A 23,676-nucleotide genomic window follows, 5' to 3' on the forward strand; every position below is an offset into this window, starting at 1 on the left:
CTCCTCTATTTCTGTCTCTATAGATTTATCTATTCTGGATTTTTCATATAAATGGAATCTTCTGTGGTCTTGTGTGACTGACTGACTTCCACTTAGCAGAATGTTTTTGAGGTTCATCCATGATGTAGCATGTACATGATGAGCTTTTAAGTTCACGGTTTTTTGCTATTACAAATGATGTTTTATGTGTGTTACGGAACTTTTTAAAAAATGATTTTTTTAAAAAAGCGATTTCCTATGATCTCATTTTTATCATTTGCTGAAACTGTTAGAAAAAAAACAAAGGTAGTATTAGTTACAAAGATACAATTGAGTGCCTCCAGGAGTGAGTAAGATGTAGTGCTTATCTTTTTAAGAACTCACAGTGTAGTTGAGTTAGAATGACTAATTGTAAAATCATGGAAGTGCTACAAGTGAATAAGCAAAATTCTGAGGAAATACAGAAGGAGGAGCAGTTTTCTGAGAGATCTGTCCAAAGAGTTATAAAGTAAGTGACATTCGATCGCAGTCTAGACTGTGGAAAATTAATAAGGTTTCAGGAAGTGGGTGTTGGTATGGAGGCAGAAGGAGAAGCAGTGTGCAGAGGCACTAAGGGATGCATGAGGGTTTTCCAGGAACTTAGAAGAGATAGGGTTGGTCTGAATGGTACTTTGGTAGGACAGAAAGCTAATAAGAGTCCAGGCTCATTGGTTTGTACTTGGGAATCATTGAAAACCTCAGGCAAGATGAAGATGCAGCCACATTCGTACTTTAGAATGAAAACTCTGACCGCTTGTGGGGTTGCCTGGAGATAGGAGAGTCTAAGGGTGAAGCAGTCCATATGAAGGCCATTCAGATCTTTGAGGTGAGTGATGCAGTGACAGCCATGGCAGTGGGGCTGAGAGGAAATGAAGTGGAGAGGCATCTTTTGGGTTAAATTGACAGGACTTTCTGATAATGGGTGGGAAGGGAAAAGAATTCTAAGATGACTCCCAGGGTTTCTCACTTGGACACTTGAATGATTTGAGAGTTTGATAGCTGTCCACTTTCCACAGACAAAATATCCGCTTCAATTTGCTTTAAGGAGTAAAATAACATCTTACAATGTAAAAGTGACCTAAAGTGTTTTGTTTCCAATTCAGAGGTGAAACATGGGTTCATACTGAGCCTAGGATGTGTTAATTTTAGACTTGAACAATCAAACTACTATTATCACTTCCTCATAGCCAAAAGAATGCAATGGTGTCAAGATTCCTGTTGATGCCAGTAAACCAAATCCAAATGATGTGGAGTTTGATAATCTCTATTTGGATATGAATGGAATCATCCATCCCTGTACTCATCCTGAAGACAAGTACGTAACCCATTTTTGTCACTGGTACTAAAAGTTACAGAGGAGTACTGTATTAAATGACACCGTCTGCTTGTCCTTCTAGGCCAGCCCCGAAAAATGAGGATGAAATGATGGTTGCAATTTTTGAGTACATTGACAGGCTTTTCAATATTGTGAGACCAAGACGACTTCTTTATATGGCAATAGATGGAGTGGTAAGTTCACCTAGAATCCTGTTTTTTTTTTTTGTTTTTTTTTTTTTTTGCTGGGTTTTGAGTGTGTAGAATGAAAGTCAGCTAAATAACAGTAAAGGTTGACTGTGGTGAATTTGAGACAGCCTGATCGTTCTGTCAGTGTTTTGTGCCAGATTGTGAGATGCTGGGGACTAGTGGTGACTGCTCTTGCTTTTGAAGGACTTACCACTAACAGGACAGAGATAAATGAGCAAGGTTACTTACTTGTGGGCTTTAGGTACTAGATAACACCTGCAGGGTGCTGAGGGAAGAGGAAATCAGTGCTACTAAGGGAATTAGGAAAGAGGAGTAATTTTTGTCTCCTCCCCTTCCTTCCTTTTCCTTTTCCTTTTCCTTTTCCTTTTCCTTTTCCTTTTCCTTTTCCTTTTCCTTTTCCTTTTCCTTTTCCTTTTCCTTTTTAAATTTATTTTGAGGGAGAGGTAGAGGGAGAGAAAGAGAGAATCCTAAGCAGGTTCCACACTTGGTGCAGAGCCCAAATCTCACAGCCATGAGATCATGACCTGAGCTGAAATCAAGAGTCTGATGCTTAACCGACTGAGCCACCCAGGTGCTCCACTTTTGTCCCATTTCTTGAAGCATAAAGAATAACAGGTGGGCTGGGGCGCCTGGGTGGCGCAGTCGGTTACGCGTCCGACTTCGGCCGGGTCACGATCTCGCGGTCCGTGGGTTCGAGCCCCGCGTCGGGCTCTGGGCTGATGGCTCGGAGCCTGGAGCCTGTTTCCGATTCTGTGTCTCCCTCTCTCTCTGCCCCTCCCCCGTTCATGCTCTGTCTCTCTCTGTCCCAAAAATAAATAAACGTTAAAAAAAAAAAAAAAAAAAAAAAGAATAACAGGTGGGGAGGGGAGTGGAAATGCTGGAATAGATGGGAAGAAAGAAGGCCTTCCAGATTTCTCAAAGCCATGCCTTTAATCACACTGACAAATTTGGGAAATCATAGGTGTTTTAGATCAGAAAGGGAAATAGACCAATGACTTGAGAAGGCCTTACTTCAGGAATTTGGGTTTTATCTTATAGGCAGTGAGCAGTCATCAGAATGCTTTAAGAGGGCAGTAACTTACTTACTGACGTAGGATGATAAACCAGCTAGCTTAGCTTCTAAATGAGCAGCACACTATATATCAGAGTTCAAGGAAAATTAAAGTAAATTATAACCCTAAAATTTATTTAGCTTGATACAAATAGACTCTCTTTTTTTTACATTTAGTAATCCTAGTAGATAATAGAATGATTTTGAAAATCTAGAAAACTTGGGGTACAAGAAGATGAACTTTTCTGTAAAGTTCTCTTTATTCAATGAAAAGTCTTAGCTACTTGATAACTTATTAAGTTTCTGTTAAAGTGCAATAAAGAATAGAGGAGATAAGAATATCTTATTTGGAGCATATTCTAACTCACATTAGTGAAATTTCTTGAAGAAAATCTGTCAGTTTACATCCAGTGTATCCTTAACTGCTAGGTCAAGTATAAACTATGTGCATATCTGTATGAGTGTCTGTATGTCTGTCTGCATGTTTGTTCACTCGTGTCTATGAACATGGGTTTGTTTAAATATAAATGTAGATCAAAGAACTTGGTACTTACATTAGATTAGGTGTAGGAAAGGGAACTATTTAAAGAGAATTTAATAGTTTTAATACAAAATAGAACTATTTTGTAGGAAAGGGAACTATTTGAAGAGAATTTAAAATAATTTATTTTATGTAGACAGGATACTCAAGAGTTCCTTCCAACCCCAAAACAAAGTTCAGGAATTTAAAAACTTTAGAGTCCAATTCACTTCATTCAAACTTACACAGTGATTTTAAATTACATTTGGTAAGAGTGATTTAAAAGTATTTCCTGTTAGGGGCGCCTGGGTGGCGCAGTCGGTTAAGCGTCCGACTTCAGCCAGGTCACGATCTCGCGGTCCGGGAGTTCGAGCCCCGCGTCAGGCTCTGGGCGGATGGCTCAGAGCCTGGAGCCTGTTTCCGATTCTGTGTCTCCCTCTCTCTCTGCCCCTCCCCCGTTCATGCTCTGTCTCTCTCTGTCCCAAAAATAAATAAACGTTGAAAAAAAAAAATTAAAAAAAAAAAAAAAGTATTTCCTGTTAAAACCTTGTTCCCTCTCTACCTGCTTTGTAGAGACGGAGTGGTAATCATTCCTACCTTATTGTGGGAAATACAAAATAGAAGTGCCTTGGGGCGCCTGGGTGGCTCAGTCGGTTACATGTCCGACTTCGGCTCAGGTCATGATCTCACGGTCCGTGAGTTCAAACCCCGCGTCGGGCTCTGTGCTGACAGCTCAGAGCCTGGAGCCTGTTTCAGATTCTGTGTCTCCCTCTCTCTCTGACCCTCCCCTGTTCGTGCTGTGTCTCTCTCTGTCTCAAAAATAAATAAACGTTAAAAAAAATTAAAAATAGAAGTGCCTTGAGGTCCTACAGATTAAGAAGTAGTTTTCTGTTGCTTTCATGGGGCATGGTGAATCCCATATGGAGACCATCCTTCCTTTTAGGCAGGCATGGATGTAAGGTCTTCCCAGTCCTGTATGTACTAGTAACTACTCATCACATGCTGGCTGGGTCTTTGAATAAAGTGAGCTGCTGTTCTTGGGTGCCTTGAAGGACTGTAACCCAGTGGAAGTGGCATTGGGTTGTGGGCTCTGCAGTATTAAGTGGCTTCTTAGGATGTTTGTCTGTTTGACATGTCACTCACCTGACTGAGGTCAGCTTTTAGGTTCTTGGTCCAAAATTTAAGTTCTTAGGAGTTATCTGTCATGAAAGGATAATATATATTACTTTTCCATTTTAGTATACTATTTTTATAAGGACAACTGATTGAAAATAATGTACAGATTTAGTTGGACATATTTCAAATAGCATCAAGTGACTATGAAATAATGTTTTCAGGCACCGCGTGCTAAAATGAACCAGCAGCGTTCCAGGAGGTTCAGAGCCTCAAAAGAAGGAATGGAAGCAGCAGTGGAGAAGCAGCGAGTCAGGGAAGAAATACTGTCAAAAGGTAAAGAATATGCATCTCGAAGTTGGATTTCTTATGAAATATATATAGAATGGGGAGGGTGTGTGAACTTTCCCTCGGAATAGGAATGATTTTAATTTAATTAGGATCCAGAATATCCACGGAAGATTTATGTTCACTGTCAAAAATAGTTAATGGACTCCGTCACTCCCACTAACAAACTTTTCTTTTCCAAACTCTGTAGTAAAAGGGAAACTTGGGAATAAAAAGGAAGGAATTCTGGTAGGGAAAGGAGATGGTCAATCCCTTTCAAGGTGAGCACAGCTCTTCAGCTAACTTTTATGTATCTGTAGAGGAGAGATACATTAAGAGTGCTTCTTATTTGTTTTTTCTATGCGGGCTGGTAGAAAGCTACAGTTTTGTATACATTTTCCTCAAATCAGTCTTGGTAGCTTGCTTATTGCTTCTTTTTGGAACTCAGAGGTCTGTGAGAGGAGGCCCAGGATGATGTGATCCATATTTACAGGCTTTCACACTTCAGTATAGGTGGATGCAACAGGCATTGAGGCAGTGAAGTACCCAAGGTTCCCTTGATTTGGGGGAGGTTTGGGGGGTGATTTTTGTAGTTCCTCTAGAGCCTTGGAATTCCTAGTGGGTACATAAGGGAGAGAAGTGGATACTAATGGGTAGAAGTTGCCAGAGTCTTGGAGGGGAGGAAGGTCAGGGAGTCCTGATACTTAGTGGGACTGGTTCTCTACTGAGACACTTACCTGTGAGTTGGGTGTGGCTTTAGCAGGATGATTTGTTTGGTGTTTTGTTAGGTAAGGCAATCTGTTAGACCAAGAAAGCTATGATTCGTTGGGTGAGGATAGTGTACTTTGCCAGTGAAAAAGGATACGCTAGTATGGTCAGCTCAGGCCTGCAATTATGATACGTTTTCTGTTTGAATTTGCTAGACGTGTGCAGCTGCATAGTAACTATAGCTGCAGCTTGTGATTACTATGCTAAAACGTGTTTGTATTTATGAAAGATAGTCTTTGATTTTATTTTTTTTTTTTAATTTTTTTTCAACGTTTATTTATTTTTGGGACAGAGAGAGACAGAGCATGAACGGGGGAGGGGCAGAGAGATAGGGAGACACAGAATCGGAAACAGGCTCCAGGCTCTGAGCCATCAGCCCAGATCCCGACGCGGGGCTCGAACTCACGGACCGCGAGATCGTGACCTGGCTGAAGTTGGACGCTTAACCGACTGCGCCACCCAGGCGCCCCTAGTCTTTGATTTTAAAGATGTCTTCTTTCTTGAAGATGTTTTGAAATATATTTGTCTTGAAAAAAGTAATACGGGGGCGCCTGGGAGGCGCAGTCGGTTAAGCGTCCGACTTCAGCCAGGTCACGATCTCGTGGTCCATGAGTTCGAGCCCCGCGTCGGGCTCTGGGCGATGGCTCAGAGCCTGGAGCCTGTTTCCAATTCTGTGTCTCCCTCTCTCTCTGCCCCTCCCCCGTTCATGCTCTCTCTCTGTCCCAAAAATAAATAAACGTTGAAAAAAAAAAAAAATTTAAAAAAAAAGAAAAAAGTAATACGACAAATAGGACTTTTATATCCCAAGTGATAATTTTATGTCTTATCATATAAAGCTGTAATAAACTCAGCACTTTAATTTTGTTTTTCTAAGGTGCCTTTATCTCAGGAATTATCGTCAAAATGAGAACTCCTAACCTGTGTGTGTTTGTCGTATGTGTGTGTGTGTGTGTGTGTGTGTGTGTGTGTGTGTGTTCTGCTGTTGAGGGCATCATGAAGAATACCATAATTTTCATATTTCTATATTATAGTATCTTTTTGTATACCGTATATTGTTTGATGGTCATGTTAAATGTTGTATTAAATTTGAAGGGATGAATCTTATTTTCTTCCCCAAATGGGGAACATTTATTCCTCAGGTGACAACACTTCCCTTTCTTTTGTATTTGAACTGGTTGTTTTTCTTTTTTCAAAATTTTTTTTTTTTTTCAACGTTTATTCATTTCTGGGACAGAGAGAGACAGAGCATGAACGGGGGAGGGGCAGAGAGAGAGGGAGACACAGAATCGGAAACAGGCTCCAGGCTCTGAGCCATCAGCCCAGAGCCCGACGCGGGGCTCGAACTCACGGACCGCGAGATCGTGACCTGGCTGAAGTCGGACGCCTAACCGACTGCGCCACCCAGGCGCCCCAGAACTGGTTGTTTTTCTTGTTCTGGTTTAATACTGGGTAATTTACCTCACTTTTTATGGGGAGAACAAAACATTGCCTCTTTTTTCTCTAGGTGGCTTTCTTCCTCCAGAAGAAATAAAAGAAAGATTTGACAGCAACTGTATTACACCAGTAAGTAGTCTCATACTTTGCCAGCTATTGCTAACTCTTAAATGGTAGGTTAATTTATTTCCTTCTATCATTTTAGGGAACTGAGTTCATGGACAATCTTGCTAAATGCCTTCGCTATTACATAGCTGATCGTTTAAATAATGACCCTGGGTGGAAAAACTTGACAGTAAGTTTCACGTTTTGGTACTTGAGAAAGATAAGAGTGATCATTTTAGGCTGTACTTTGATTTGACTGATATTGTCTTTTTTTCCCCCCCCTGTAAAATGCTGTTGACTGTCGGAGGAAAGAGAAGCTTTCAGGGTTATTAGAGATGGGGTGCCCTGCATGGTCCAGTTTTAGACTGCTGAATTTTCTCTCAATGCCAATTTTGTCCTCTTACCATCACTGTGAAGCTTTAAAATGGGACCTGTGATAGGTAGATAGATAGACAGATAGATAGATAGATGTGTGTATGTGTATATATATATATATATATATATATATATATATATATACAGAAAAGCCATTTTTAAGTTAAAATTTCTGTTGTTATAAATTGAAATGCAGCAAGATTAAAGTTATGGGACTGCCTTTAAAGAATAGCTGTGTTCTCCTAAGTGTTTAAGTAAAATTTAAATGAAGAACTTTTATGTAATTTTAAGTACAAAGATGGTTTCACTATAAACTAGACATAGTAAATTATATTTAATGGGTATCTTTTATTGATTACTCCCAGGGCTTATATACTTTGTGGCTGTATCCTTGGGTAGCAGTGAGAATACTAGAAACTTGTAAGCTGATCAATTCTTCCTTAGCTAAATTTGACCAAAACATTTCATTTTTCTAGTCCATGTAATAAGTTTACCAATGAAACAGTTTTGGTGTTTAACACACACACACACACACACATTATGAAAATTTCCCAGTTAATGACACTATCTTAATAGAATTATCCCAATTTATTTTAAGGTATTCAATTTTGATTTTTTTGTGCTAGAAAATTGGGGATGAACTGAAAGTGTTAAAAACTGTTTTTTATAGGTTATTTTATCTGATGCTAGTGCTCCTGGTGAAGGAGAACACAAAATCATGGATTATATTAGACGACAAAGAGGTAAAACTTCCTTATAAATATTTTGTTATATGTTCTATTAAAAAGATAAGCCACTGTATAGAAAATATATTCCTGTGGTATAAAATACATTTATAATAATATATCTTTCTCCCCCCTCTTTAGCCCAGCCTAACCATGACCCAAACACTCATCATTGCTTATGTGGAGCAGATGGTAAGTTTATTCTTTGGGTTTGATTCTCTTGGATTAAAGCAAAACAAGCTGATGGGTTTGTGTGTAGTAATGGATTATTCATGATTGCCTGGAAATTCTACAATGCCTTGCTTATTTTATGTTTGAGAAGGAACTGGTATTGTTTAATCTGTGATTAATGTTTATTTATATATTTTTCAATCTTTTGATACTGCTGCACATGCTATTCAAATGGAAGGTTTCCCCAAGTGTTGACTCTTGAATGGTAGTCCACATTCTGTGCCCATGTGTCTGGAGGACAACTTGTTAGCTGAGAACTACTAAGAAGTTTTGGCTTTTTGGCTTTGCCACTTCTATTTATGTGTTTGGGCTTTTCTTTGTGTTGGTGTCTTCTGTCATGGTGGTGTCCTCTATCGTTGTTTGTGGTAGGGTGTTCTCGAAGTGCTTACTGTTCAGTGTTTTGTCATTGTTGATTGATAGCTGATCTCATTATGCTCGGCCTTGCTACACACGAACCCAACTTTACCATCATTAGAGAAGAATTCAAACCAAACAAACCCAAACCATGTGGTCTTTGTAATCAGTTTGGACATGAGGTCAAGGACTGTGAAGGTTTGCCAAGAGAAAAGAAGGGAAAGGTAAGAACTTTGAGACGGTAGTTCTGTCATTTAAAATTTTTCTGTTTTATTTTTTGTTGTAATAAAGTCTATGTAACATAAAATATACTATTTTAACCATTTTTAAGTTTACAGTTCAATGGCATTAAGTATATTCAGGTTGCTTCATTTTTAAAATGGATAAAAAAAAGACTTTAAAGAGCACCGACTAGTTGATTCAGTTTTTACCTACTTGCTCTGTTACTCCTCACAGAAATGTGTCTTTCGGAACTCTTTAAAGGAAACACGGTTTGAAAAGCATGCATGCATTCATTCTTTCTACTCTCTCCGTTTTTTCTAACATAGCTTATATCTACACGAGTCTTAGGTCTCCTAGTTAATAACGCTTCTTGCACATGATTTGTTTGTAGAAGTATTTGTTTCAAATGGTTATTTTTCTTAAAAAGAAGTATAAATCAAATATATTAATCTTGATACTTTTAAGTTACCCCTAGTTCCTACATATTTTGGGTTCACTTGATTATATTCAGTCCCCTTTGAATGGATTTTTATCTGATTTAAGAATATGGTGCCTCTTTAAAAGACATGCTGAGTGAAAAAAGGAGGTAAAAAATATACTGTATATTCACAGAGGAGGGTCTAGAGGCATATACCTTGAAATGTTAATATTGGCTGGCTCTAGGTCGGGGTTGATAAGTACAGCCCTCCAGATTTGACAAATGATCTAAGAATGGTATTTACATTTTTAAAGAGTTGTAAAAAGAAAAACATGAAAGAATATGCAACAGAGACCATATGTGTGTCCTGTAGGCTAAAATGTTTACCATCTGGTCTTTTGCAAAAGCGTTTGCTGATCCCTGGTCTAGGTGTGATTGGGATTATGGATAATTTTTAAGATGGTTTGGTGAGTTCCATTTTTGTTAATACTTGTAAAATTTCTCTTTAGAGAAAGTCACAATATTTATTGAGTTGGGAAAAATGAGAAGGTTTAGAGTATACTTGTTTAATCTTGATTCACTTTCCTGCAGCATGATGAACTTGCAGATAGTCTTCCTTGTGCAGAAGGAGAATTTATCTTCCTTCGTCTTAATGTTCTTCGTGAGGTATGTAGCAGTAAACACTGGGATCGGTGCTCTGAAGCAGGGTGGCTTTTGATAGCTTTAATGGCAGCATTTCTTTCTCGTTGTAGTATTTGGAAAGAGAGCTCACCATGGCCAGCCTACCATTCACATTTGATGTCGAGAGGAGCATTGATGACTGGGTCTTCATGTGCTTCTTTGTGGGAAATGACTTCCTTCCTCACCTGCCATCATTAGAAATTAGGTATGTGTGTTTGTGTAAGTTTTCACACTAGTGTTTTAGCCGTCTTGCCTTTACAGTGCACACTGGTCCTAATGCGTAATGTTTGTTTCCTGGTGGCAGGGAAGGTGCAATTGACCGTTTGGTTAACATATACAAAAATGTGGTACACAAAACTGGGGTAAGTTCACTCTTGAATAATTTCAAAACAGAAGTATTTGCTTTTATAAGAAGATCATTTTACATGTATTTTATCACTTACAGGGTTACCTTACAGAAAGTGGTTATGTCAATCTGCAAAGAGTACAGATGATCATGTTAGCAGTTGGTGAAGTTGAGGATAGCATTTTTAAAAAGAGAAAAGATGATGAGGTAAAGTGTTTCTATTGCAGTAGCTAAATTGCTCCTGTCTCTAATAGGCTATGATGATCCTGTGATTGTACTTTTAACCTCTTTGAGTGCGTTCTTATATTATTATAGTGTATCAAACACCAACATAATCATGAGTGGTCAGTGCTTTATTTTTATAAAGGTTGTGATGCTTGCTGTGTGGAACTATGTATTGTACACTGTGTGAGTTGCATTGTAATTTTTTCTCTCTTCATGATCTTAAGATATAAATCTAAACACCTGTCCGATCAGTAGGCTATGAAATGAGGATGCCAACACTAGAAGAATGCTGGGATTGAACTTGTGGCTGCCATGTTTTATAGGAAATATTTATGCCCTGGAAGACAGGTTAAGACCAAGGAACTTTGTACTCTGGTAGTAGAGTGTAGGGAATCAGGGTTGGACTGCATCAGCCAAGGCAGAAGCACTTGGAAGCACTTGGAAATTGATTACATGTGATAGGGTAAATGCTTAGGTGAGAAGTCTGGGTTTCTGGCTCAGGAAGTTGGGAGATTCCTGGTGCCATTCAGTGAGATAGCAAGCACTTGGGGTAGAGCAGGTTAGGGTGGGGACAAGATGGAAATTGAATTGATTTTGGAGATACTAAGTTTGAGAGGCCATAGGATACTGGAGAGGAAAAAGTCCATGAAGCAATTAGATGGATTTGTGTAAAGCTCAGGGCAGAAGTCTTCTGAAAGGAGATTGGAGAACTATTAGCAGGTGGGGGGTACTTCAAGCTATGGGTGTGAACTTGAAGTTCCTGGGAGCCTGTGTGGAGTGAAAGTGCCTCCAACAGAAACCTTGAGAAACATGGACATTTAAGGAGGGGGAGGGACCAGTTCTAGAGAGAGGGGAGGAAATCCCTAAAGAGAAGAGAAGCCATTTGTGTTGTCTGAGGTGTCCAAGCAAGATGGACAGGCCCCTCACTAAGGAATCTACTCCTGAAATCATTGTTGCACTATATGCTAACTAATTTGGATGTAAATTTAAAAAAGTTGAAAATAAAACAAGTTAATTTAAAAAAAAAAAAAAAAAAAAGATGGACAGGCCCCTAGTCTGTGGCCAGGGGTTTGGAGGCCCTCGGAGTCAGTGAGGAGGAAGGGCAGCAGCCTGAAGGCAGAGGGGCTTGGAGGATGGTTGTGGGGGAGGGTTAAGGGGGGCAAGGCAAACAGTGGGTAAAATGAGCAGATAATAGCTTCTTAGAGAATGAAGTAAGTCCTTTCAGATCTTAAGCGAATTCATAGGCCTATTTTGAGCAAATAGCAATATAGTAATATTGCTACGTTGCTTTGTGACCTCCTGTCAGATTCAAACATGTCATTATATCTGACAATATTTTATTCAACTTTCTTTACTGTAGCTGGTGATCTCTTTCTTAGAACTTTGGGTACCATTTTATGTAGCAAAGTGAGTGGACTGTAAGCATTCCTTCCGAAGCCTTTGGTACTTGGTAATCCACTGTGGTGGCAAGAAATTTTCACATGTAAGGTTCAAATAACAGAACTAACTTTGGGATATCAAATGTCTACCAGAATAGCCATTTTTAATTAAATCGTCAACAATTACGGTGGCTCCACTTGACCCACTTCCATTTACGCTTAAGAAAAAAAAACGTATGTACTGTGTACTACTTGATATAAAAACTTTTTTTAGAACAGCGCTCTTACATGGCTTTAGCAGACTTTGTACTAATAAATATTGGTGATATTTGGCATTAGAGCAGGATTATGGGATTTGATAGATACCAAAATACTTAATATGGTTTCCAACTGGACTAGCAGAGAGGGTATTTTACAGCTTTGCATCTTTTTTGGTGTTCCTTGACATCATACAGTGTTCATCAGCAAGGTTGGTCTTTGGGGGAAATTTATGAACCCTCAGAAATTCAATGTAAAAGTATCTGGGTATATGTTTTTTCCTGGAAAGTGTGTCTGTGGCTTTGACTATTTCCAGAGGAGTTCATAGCACAAAATAGATGGTAGAAAAGTGATGCATCAATATTTGTTACTAAAATTGAGCAGTTGAAGGTGATGCTTTTTATTTTATAAGCTTTTATGTTTGTTTTATCTCACAAATGCTCATTTATTCAGCAAATATTTATTAAGTATTTATCATGTGCCAGATAGTATTCTGAGTGTCATTGATATAACAAAAAAAATACAAAAAAGCTGACAAAAATTCCTGATCTTATGGAGCTTACATTCTTCCAGAAGTGGGCAATAAGCACAAAAACTAAAGTATGTAATATGTTAGTGATGAGTGCCATGAAGAAAATTAAAGCAGGTGAGAAAATATCTGGGAAGGTGGATATGAGGTCATTGCAGTTCTAGAAAAGGTGATTAGAGAAGGCCTCACTGACAGATGACTTTGAATAAAGACCTTAAGAATGTGAAGAAGTAAACTATACAGGTGTTTGTAAGAAGAGCATTTCAAGCCGGGGGGAATAGGCTGTGCAGAGGCTGTAGGGAGTGTACCTAGGATGTTGACAGAACAGTAAGGACCCAGTATGTCAAGAGCAGAGGAAACAAGAGGGAAGTGACAGGAGAAGAGATCAGAACAGTGATTCAGGGCCCATTCTGGGAAGATCCTGTAGGTCATTATGAGGACTTAGCTTTCATTCTACATCAGTGGAGGGCTTTGAGTATAGAAGTAACAAGATCTGGCACATGTGAAAGGATTGATCACTCTAGCTGCTGTATTGAGACTATATGGAAGTAGTGAGCCTAGGTAGGAGGCTCTTTTGCAGCAATCCAAGGGAGCCAGCATGGTGGCAGTGGAGATGATAAGAGGTAGTTGAAATTTGAATATGTTTTGATGGTAGAGCCACTGGATTGGCTGATGTTAGGCTGAGAGAAGCAAAGTTATAAAGAATGACTCCAAGGCATTTTTGTCTGAGCAGTTGAAAAATGGTCTGAGTAACTGATAAGACTAGGAGGTGGTGGAGAGGTCCTGGTTGGAGACTCATCACCATTTAGATGGTGTTTAAAGCCATGAGACCAGATGACTATTCTCATGAGAGTAGAAAAGTCCAAGTATTAGGCACAGAGGAATACTAACATTAGAGGTTGGGGAGTCAAGGAGCAAAAGCATGCAGCAAGAGTGAAAGAGGAGAACCAGGTGAGTGTAGTGGCTGGGAACCCAAGTGAAGAGCATGATTCAAGATGGAGAGTCATGGTCAGATGTGGACTGAAAACTGACTAGTGAATTTTACAGTCTGTAGCTCATTGGTGCCCTAGATAAGAGACATTTCATTAAAGATGGAGAGGAAATCTTATTTAAAGAAATTGGTGCATTTCATATCTTCGGAGGTTTTAAGGTAGTCATTCGCCATATATCCAACATTCAGCTTCTCTTTTGACAGAAAGTACAAATTAAAGATCTTATTAAGGATGTTATTTTACAGTTGGCATTACTGATCTGGAAGAGCAGAGAAGTGCAGCTAGTAAGGTGGCGGTCAGTACAGTAATTCTAGCCCCTGTTTTGGGCTGTCATAGGACCTCAGTTGACATTCCAGTGCCTTGATTCTCACAGAATCTTGGGCATGGGAGGAATGCTGGGGCCAGGGAGGCCTTTGAATGGCCAAACAGTTAGTGGGAAACAAGATCAACCCCAAATCCTGTTTAATTGAAACCGTGACTACATTTTGAAAATGAGGGGAGGGGAAGAATCCATGCAGAGTGGACCCTTTCTTGTGGATTAAATTGGCTCAGAATGAGCAGGGCAGACATCTGAATTTCCTTCCTTTCTTTCATTAGATTGACTTCTTAGAACCTGGTGTGTGGGGCAGGGGGGTGATGTTTGTATAGAGCCCCACTTCTCTCTTTACCCACTCTGTGCCATGCATGCTACAGAATTAGGAACTGTCAAGCCCTTTTTAGGTAACACAAGCTCATTATTAAATTGTCAGTTTGTTTTTAAATGGACATCTTGGTTATTAACTGTATACAGCTAAAACTTAGAATTATTTGTTTTCTTACTTACTTGCATCTTCTCCATATTGACAGCCTATTTGCTCCAGGGTGAAACCAAGAGTCTTTGTCATGACTTGCATTCTTTCCTGAAATGATGTCAAAAGCTTGAGTGAAAAAAATTAAGAGGAACAAATTATATCTAAACTCCATTTAGAATGATCTGTGTCCGTCAAAGGTTCTGATAAACAGCACTCTGAACATATGGTCCATTGCCTAGTTTAATTATATATGTCTAGGTTTCTGGGGTCTTCCTTTAAAACTTAAATTGTTTCCCAAATCATTCCTGGTAATGTTTAACTCTGACATTTTTGTGTAATTATTTGACAGAATATGTGGATTTTATACTTTTAGGACAGTTTTAGAAGACGACAGAAAGAAAAAAGAAAGAGAATGAAGGTGAGTTTTAATTAATTTCGTAAGATGGGCAATAGCCTAAGTTTACAATTTGGGAGAAAGATGTTCATTGCAGTTGCTTTATTTCTTCTCTAATAGGAGTTGGTTAGGGACATAATGTCTACCCAGCTGCTGTCTTGCCTAGAGAAAGAATGCTGGTGTTTTTTCTAAGCTCTGGAGTCTGAAAGGATGCACTTGATGGGCATGGGGCACTTAGCTATTTGAATTTTTTTGTCATTATCAGGTATTGTTTCTGTAATAAAAGCAGTCAACCCTTTATATCCTCTTAAAAGTTACTGCATTCTGTCTACATCTGTCAGGTTAATCTTCCTGAAACTGTTGTTTCTCTGCTTGGAAATGACCAGTGATTTTTGTAGTTCCCTCAGAACCCACTTCTGTCTCAGTCTGGCATGCAGAACGTACTCTGATCCGGTCTGATTGTAGCCGCCCGGCTTTTCCCTCCTGTCTTCTGAATGTATCACGTCCCTCCTGACTCAGAGCATTGCCTGCACTTGCTAGCTCCGAGTGGATTTCTGACTTCACGACTCCCTCACATCTTAGCTTTTCCACCAGGGCCTCTCTTAAGGCCTCCACCCTCATCCAGGATTAGCAGTCCTTTCTCTGAACTCTGCTGCTTTTGCTTGTGATATTTGTTTTCTTACTTCTTGCATAATGCTCTGTAGTTACTTCTTTAGTTCTTATTTTTCTTGCTTCTTTACTAGATTTTAAACTCATGGAGTTTAAGGACTGCCTTTTATTATTATTACTATTATTATTATATTTTTTAAGTTTATTTTTATTTATTTTGAGAGAGAGATAGAGAGCAAGTCGGGGAGAAGCAGAGAGAGAAGGACACAATCCCCACAATCTGTGCTGACAGCGTAGAGCCTGATGCGGGGCTTGAACCCACGAACTGTGAGATCATAACCTGAGCTGAGATCGAGAATCAGATGCTTAACCGACCGAGCCACCCAGGCACCCCATTTATTTTTATATTTTATTAGAAGTAAGCGAGTTGGGGACTCTGGAAGGGAGAAAAGTAGAGTTCCTTATTGTTACAGGTATGTTCAAAACCACTAGATTCAGAGGGGCATATTTGATTTCTACCTTATGTATTGCTATTTTCTTTCAGTCAGTACCTGTGTAACAAGTGTGTTGTATCAATCAGCCACAACTGTCACTAATTATAGCTCTAATTGGAAGTGAAGAGTTAAATTCTAGCAAGGTGAAGGGTAAATAAAAACGGTTTTTCCTAAGTATAGATTAAACTCTTGATTAGTTTTTTTAACCTTAATAGTTATATTATTTTCATGTGCCTGAAATTGTTTCTTGAATGTGTTTTGAAATTGTCAGGAATCGTAGAATAGCTTAATGAGACATGAGTAGATTCTGTGTATCAGAACAATGTATTATGTACTTTTAAAACAGTTATTAAATGTTACAGAATATTGTTTACAGGGTGAGTTACCATCAGATCAAATTGTGCTAACAGTTTGTAAATGCTAACAGAAATCCAGTTCCTCCTTTAAGTGCTTACAGTGAGAATCCTGTTCCATTGCCTTCTTTTCTTCCTGTCATCTGTGTTGTGATGTAATTTTAATTTCTACATTTGTTTCCACTTATGTTAGAGAGATCAACCAGCTTTCTCTCCTGGTGGAATATTAACCCCACATGCCTTGGGTTCAAGAAATTCACCAGGTTCTCAAGTAGCCAGTAATCCAAGACAAGCAGCCTATGAAATGAGGATGCAGAATAACTCTGTAAGTGACTTACTTTCATGTGGCATTGAAAAATGGTGACCATCAGAGGTCTCTTGCAGTTGTGTGTGAATTTTGTTACTCAGCCTGGAGTTGTTTTGTAGTTTTCTCAATTTCTTTTGCCTTGAGATATTTTTAACTTTGCTGAATCCATGATTATCAGTATGTAAATATCTAAATAACATGAAAGAAAAAATGCATGCAAATATAGATAGCTAAGAGGCTGTAGGGTTTCTGTAATGCAACCAAAGGTACTGGGTGCTAGAAGCTTGAAGGGGACAAGAGAGAAAAACGGTTTTCCCCTCTCTTTCCAGGGATCAGTTGTGGACATTTTACAGAATAATCCCAGTCTGTCAAAAATAAGCACTTCTCACTGCCCAAACCCTTACCGTCCAACTCAGGAATGGAATAGATTTGAATATATATTTTAAGGTAGCTCTCGCTATCCAAATTCTTGTTGCTCTGTACTTAGAAACTCAGGAACTGAATGGATTTGCCACCTGCAGTCCTTCCTTGTTTAAACTTGGTGATCCAAACTGAAGAAGCAGATCATCTCAGCCAACAAGGCTGTACTCTGTCCAGTAGCTTCCTGTTGTTCAGTGGCAACACTGAGCACAGAGTACATGACAGGGCAGCAGCAGGGGTGAGGGAACAGACCACGAATTGAAGGACAGCAAATAACCAAAACGATTGCTTATTTCAGGTTGGTAGGCATAAGAGAGAAAATGTGTACTATAGAGAGAGGAAATATGTTTTGTAAGGCTTGAGATCTAATGTAAATTTTTTTTATATATTCAAGGAAATTGTATAAGTTTTGATATTTAAGTTTCATTATTCTGTTATCCTATTTATGCTCAAATACTTTATTACAGGGCAGTCCTATTTGTGGAATCTTTGCCATACTAGGAGACTGATTTATATTCTCGCCAGTTTCCATTTTGAAGTTTTAGAACCTTAGATTTGGAATTTGGGAACTGAGATTTTGCATCTCCTGAGAGAAGCAGCCTGGGTTTCTGTTCTGTTTTTTGTTCTGTTTGACTTTTGTGTTCTTGTCTTATTCCTTTCACCATTAACAGTGGGATATGGAGGGTCAGTGAAGGATTGCGATGAGACACTTGAATAGAACAGAAAAGGCTGATGTCCATCATTTAATAGTGACTGCCTTCTCCACAGAGTGGAACTAAGTGACTTGTATTGTCAGACACCATGTTGATGATACAATGCTTTTTTTCTTAATCCCAGGGAGTATGGCAGAGTTAAACTTGGCCAGCTGTGATTGCTTTGAGAGGGATTCCAGTATCATACTAAAGCTCCACAGGACTAGACCCACCGTTGATTAATAATGTCTGCCATGGGAGTAGGAATAGGGAGATTGGTGATTAGGTTGCTTATTTGATCCTATCTTAATTCCCCTTGACACAGTTATTTCTGTTGGAGTCTTGGCGTAGAGGGTTTTTCATCTAGAATGTTATAAATTTAAGGAAATCACAAGGCTGAATGACCAGTTCATTTAAAGGGTGCCTTTTGAGTTACAGAGTTTGTGCTTTTTTTTTTTCTTTTTTAAAGCTGTTGGACATGTCCAGTATTGAGTAGTGTCTACTTGATGGTCAACGTTGTTAATGTTTTACTAGCTGGCTTCTGTTTCCTCATAAATCTGTGTTTTTAAGTTTTGCATTCTGAAAAGTATGGTTTGACTATATCTGCAGCCATTTGATAAAATTTGATTGCAAGAAAGAGTTTTTTAAAAAGGAATTTGAATAAATTGGTATAAATCTGGTATGTTCAGGAAAGACTATTTTTGTTGGTAGAGAGAGAACAAAAGAGCAGTAGAGATTTGGTATCAAAGAACAAGCTACTTCTTTTTGTTTTCTGTTGCAGTTGTATTTGTTATCTAAAGATAGTTTTCTGTTTGTTTTTTTTTTTTATCTTGTTTGTCAGTTTGGGAAAGTTTGCTTTCTTTCCAACTTCTTTGTACTTAGATGATTGCTATGAATATCATCTCATAATTTAATCCAAATGGATTTAGTGTTGGGTTTGAAAAATAAAAGTGATGACTTCTTGAAAGGTGACCCACCTTACGCCATGTAGGCAGCCTGTGTTGTTGATCTTTCATACGTATCGTTCATATCATTTTCCTTTAATTCTCGCAATAACCTCCAAAGAGAACATTATCCCATTTCAGGTTGAGGCTAACAGAGGTAAATTGTCTAAGGCTGTATAACCTATAAAGGTTGGACTTGGTATTTCAAACTCAGATCTGTCTGACTGAAAATACCCATCTCAGTTTCAAGTACAACCGCACCTTCCTGAATTTATTTTTATAGTTTTGTGTGTTTTTTTTAACGTATTGGCCATATAGCATCATGAAAAAAATGGAAATTATACATTTTTAAAAGAAAGTTATAAGCTCTGCTTTGTTGTAACTTTTTTTAACCTATGGTGTAAACTACATTCATAAAGTAATTTAAAAATAATTCAGTTTACTTACAACATCTAATATACTCTGTATAACAGAAGAAAAACCTTATCATTAAAACCTTTTCTGCCACTTGTGTTTTTGGTCATAACATGAAAAACTAAAGTTGCAGGAAATTTTAATTTTTTAATGAAATACTGAAATACTTTAGAGTGTTCACTGTGTATCCTGAGTTAGTTACAAAGGGAAGATAATACTGAATTTAAAGTGGTATCTAAGTCTTTGAAATACTAAATCTGCATTTTTCTAAGTTACTGATAGATTTTTACTTGTACATTGAATTTTAAAACATTATCAATAATTTTATCACTTACCTGGCAGAGTGTCTTTAAACTGTTGATTTCCTGATGGTTGCATGAGGTTGAGCACTTACCATTTAACTTCGTTGTCTCCAGCATTGATTATATTGTATATTATTAATTTATGTATTTATATTTTCCCCCTCCCAACTTTGCTATTTGTTTGGTATAAAGTGGTTGTGAATTCATAATGTGAGGAACCACCAAAGAAAAAATAATCAAGCCCTATAATTTTTAAAAATTTATAAGATTAAATTCTTTTTTCTTCTGAAATAATTTTTGTTCTGATAATGTTCAGATTCTTTTGAGTTTAAGCATAGGAAGCTTGAAACTATGTTATTCTTTTTTGAAGAAGTGGCGTAGGCCAAGATCAGTCTTTGTATTTTCTAAATATGTTTACCATATCTATTTAGTAGCTTTAAAAAATGTATTATCTTGAAGCATGATTGTAACAGCAGTTGGATGTAACTTCTTGTGTGAAATGAATAATTAAATCCTTTCTGTGTAATGTTATAATTGTTTGCAGAGTCCTTCAGTGTCTCCTAATACAAGTTTCACTTCTGATGGCTCCCCATCTCCGATAGGAGGAATTAAGCGAAAAGCAGAAGACAGTGACAGTGAACCTGAGCCAGAGGATAATGTCAGGTGAAACCATTTTTTGGTAACACTTTGTTATCAAATTGCTGAAATAGATGCTGTCTAATTAATGCTATTTAGCTTAGAGCAGCATTGCCTTCAGATGCTTGCCTGTGATCTTTTTATCCACCAGTAATTAATGTGGAGGGTTAGAATAGTCAGTAAATTCCAGTGAGATGTGTAAGCTATAGCTGTTAAACCTAAGTATCTAGATTAGTATGCGTGCAGGTTTTTGTCCTCCAAGCCACTTTTCCCTCTGAGACCAGGCACTAGATCGGCTAGACATGAGGTGTTTAGCTCTGACTATGTGATCTGAATGTTACTGTTTTGAGATTAAATCTTCAGGCTGCTTAACACAGAAAGTTCAGTTACACTTAGATACTTAATATAGTTTGCTTTAATCTCAGCTGGAAAGGTTCTTCCTCAAATGAAATATGCAAAAGAGATAAACATGTATATTTTTTAAAACCACAGACTTGGATCTGTACAATTATATTTCATGACAGGGAAGTTTCCCTTTAGCTGTATACTTGAAATTTATAATGAGAAATTTTGATTCTTTATCCAGAGATTTGAGATCATTATGTAAGATTAACAGCCTCTCATGTAATTAAATCCGTATTTGAACCCTGTGTTCCAAGTGCAAAAGGCCAACAATCTGAATAATTATAACTAATTAAGAATTTAGAAAAATGATATATTTCAAAGTTAAACAATAGTGGTCCACAACTCATGCTTCTTTTATAGGACGTGGATGGTATGTTTGCATTTATGATGAGAAACTTCTCAAGTGTCATATATGGTTCTGTATTTTCCTAACGTCCTTTGATGTCAGATTCTGAGATCTTTGGTGACTTGTGATTGAACATTTACCTGATCCTCTGTTTCTACAACTCTGGATTTTCCTCTTAGAGTATGTTTTCTGTTTTATTGTGTAGCCATCTTGATCAATACCAGCTTAATAGTTAACTTGATTTATTAGTACTTTATTGTGTAATCCCGGTGCTGAGAATAGTCAAGGTAGAAATGCTTCTATTAAGAAATGCTTGGGACCCTTAACATGTATTTCATTAATATTTTCTGTAAAACAATTACAGTCTGCATCATAGAGGATATTTCTCCTAAGTGATGTCCTGTGAATCCTTGGGGCAGGTGGGAGGAAATTAAAATTGATGTGGTGTATTCTGGAACATGACTGCAATTTGTAAGATGTGGCACATGGTAGAAAATAGCCCTTAAATGAGAATCATCTTGATGTTCTTGATCTGTCTTCATTTGTTTTTTTAGTGTTCTTTGGCTTCTTTGTGTTCTTCGATAAAATGTTTAAATCTTTCAGAGAATGAAAAATGAGTATTTAAAAATATATATATACTTTTGAGTGAAAAACGTATAGTTCACATGTATTGTCAGTGACAAATGAGAATTTAGTGAATTAGAAGTGAACCTACTTCTAAGTTTTACCAGAACATGCATATATGTGTTTATGTGTCCTTCCCTTAAGCCAACAGCTCTTAGCTTAAAGAAGAATAAGGCCCACGGATGGGGAAAGTAGATATAAACATAATTTTCTGCCTGGTTCTTAGATTATCTTATAAACCATTTTTACCTTTTAAAAAATTACACATGCAACTCTTTTTTTTTTTTTTTTTAAGTAATTTGATTGGCTTCCTTTATTTAGTTTAAATGTATTTTACAAACAGAGGACCTTGAAATATCTTCAGTATTTGAATCTTAAAATGTAGTTTTAGAATTGGTCCACAATCAAAAAACATGTAAAACAGTATTAACATCTGAGCAAACAAATACTCAGTATCTACTTTAATAAATAGTTATTCTTTTTCCAAAATGTTGCTTTCTAATGGTCTTACTAGAATCATCATTTGGGTTTTTGATGTTTATCTCTTAAGTTGATAATAAGTCCTGTGTAAGTGGGCTTTTAGAAGTGATTAAATAATTAAATGAAGCTGTGTTAGCATTATTGCTTAACTCATTAACATTTCACCTGGATATTAAATATAAAATGGTTTGGGTGATAAATCGGTGAACAATTACTGAAAGTATTAATTCGACATGAACCGGCTTTGCCTGGATTTTAGGCTATGGGAAGCTGGTTGGAAACAGCGGTACTACAAGAACAAATTTGATGTTGATGCAGCTGATGAGAAATTCCGTCGTAAAGTTGTACAGTCTTACGTTGAGGGGCTCTGCTGGGTTCTTCGATATTATTACCAGGTACAGAGAATATTTTCCTCTAAACCTACCTAATCATTTAAGGAAGATAGTAATTTCTATAATAATGTGTATTATTGAGCTGTGTTATGAAATTAAATCCAGACTCATTTTTTTAAAAGCTTCTTGTTCAGAAATTCATTACCTTAAATAATATTTGTTTGTAAACCCTTTGAAGCTTCTCAAGTGTTAATATATAAACAAAGATAATTTTTGTTTTGCTTATTAAAGATTTCGGCGTCAAGTAGTATGGTTGAGTGTACTTTGTCTTTAACGTGATTAAAGTATAATGGTTTTTTAATTGGAAGTTAAAAATAACTAAGTAATTAATAGACAGTCACTAAATGACTGAACAAAGGACAAAGCCTAGAAAATACTAGTAAGAATTTGAAAGACATTTGAATGATACCATTTCCTCCATGTAATGTAGTGATGTTACATGAAATGCATGATAATTGGAGTAATCTGTATCTGACTTTAAGCTTTTGATAATTGAGATGTCAGAGTGTGAGAGATTAGGTAGACATAGAGGGGATTGTGACACTAGTAGTTAATACCTGGTTTCGTTCTTGGAGAGCAAAACAAGTTAGGTTTGGTGTGATCTGAGAAAAGATGGAGTTTGTCATTAAGTGGAAAGTGTAATTTGGATGCATTAAATTAGGTTGTAAAATACTGCAAATTCATGTTTTACTTTCGTCCTCAAGATTTTAATTCCCTAGGCATAGAATCAAAACATATTAGGAGGACTTTTCTATCAGTAAAACTTACTGTTTTCTTTTTGATAGGTTTACTTAAATATTTTTATAGTAAAGAGAAAGTTGTCACAATGAAAATGTAATAGGGAATTGTAAAATGAAACTTTTGTTGGCAGTTTTACTCAGTCACTGTTTCAGTGATGTGCCTTACCATCTATATGCTATAGGTAAGTGCCAGCTACCACCGCTCTTCATTCTGTTTGGTGATGGCAGCTGTAGAATTGGAAAGAAATACCACCAAGCACATTTTAAGGATAAAAATCTTCACCAAATTTGTTTGTAAATATAAAGTTTGGTGTTAACTACTAATTATTAAAAATGGTTTGCAGTAGTTTGTGGGGTTTTTTTGTTTTGTTTTGTTTTGTTTTGTTCTGGCGGGGGGTGCCTGGGTGCCTCAGTCAGTTAAGTGTCTGACTCTTGATCTTGGCTCAGGTCATGATCTCATGGTTCATGAGATTGAGTCCCTCATCAGGCTCTGTGCTGATAGTGCGGAGCCTGCTTGGGATTCTCTCTTCTCTCCCTGCCCCTCCCCAGCTCGTGTGCATGCACACGTGCTCTCTCTCAAATAAACTTTAAAAAGAAAAAAAGATTTTTATTTTTAGAGAAAGCACAAGTGGGGAAGGGGCCAGAGGGAGGGAGGAGGGGAAAGAAAGAGTGTGTGTGTGTGTGGGGGGGGGGTGGATCTTAAGTAGGCTCCACACTCAGCATGGAGCCCCATGTGGA

The 23,676-nt window shown here is 37.6% G+C and overlaps 1 protein-coding gene across 2 annotated transcripts in view; it reads left to right on the forward strand.

Moving 5' to 3' along the window:
- The window catches only part of XRN2 (5'-3' exoribonuclease 2), a 78,942-nt gene that overhangs the window by 12,789 nt on the left and 42,477 nt on the right, over positions 1–23,676 (forward strand). The window contains exons 2-17 of one of the 2 annotated variants that reach the window (XM_045445470.1): positions 1,206–1,333; positions 1,416–1,527; positions 4,451–4,562; positions 6,826–6,884; positions 6,961–7,050; positions 7,906–7,978; positions 8,102–8,152; positions 8,612–8,769; positions 9,777–9,851; positions 9,938–10,071; positions 10,171–10,228; positions 10,312–10,419; positions 14,760–14,804; positions 16,430–16,561; positions 19,860–19,978; positions 22,066–22,201. In XM_045445470.1, coding sequence (XP_045301426.1) covers positions 1,206–1,333; positions 1,416–1,527; positions 4,451–4,562; positions 6,826–6,884; positions 6,961–7,050; positions 7,906–7,978; positions 8,102–8,152; positions 8,612–8,769; positions 9,777–9,851; positions 9,938–10,071; positions 10,171–10,228; positions 10,312–10,419; positions 14,760–14,804; positions 16,430–16,561; positions 19,860–19,978; positions 22,066–22,201 — 1,590 coding nt within the window. The remainder of the gene's footprint in view (positions 1–1,205; positions 1,334–1,415; positions 1,528–4,450; positions 4,563–6,825; positions 6,885–6,960; positions 7,051–7,905; positions 7,979–8,101; positions 8,153–8,611; positions 8,770–9,776; positions 9,852–9,937; positions 10,072–10,170; positions 10,229–10,311; positions 10,420–14,759; positions 14,805–16,429; positions 16,562–19,859; positions 19,979–22,065; positions 22,202–23,676) is intronic. The other variant, XM_045445472.1, reaches the window with a different exon arrangement.

Source organism: Leopardus geoffroyi, chromosome A3 (genome assembly GCF_018350155.1).
Source record: "Leopardus geoffroyi isolate Oge1 chromosome A3, O.geoffroyi_Oge1_pat1.0, whole genome shotgun sequence".
NCBI lineage: Eukaryota > Metazoa > Chordata > Mammalia > Carnivora > Felidae > Leopardus > Leopardus geoffroyi.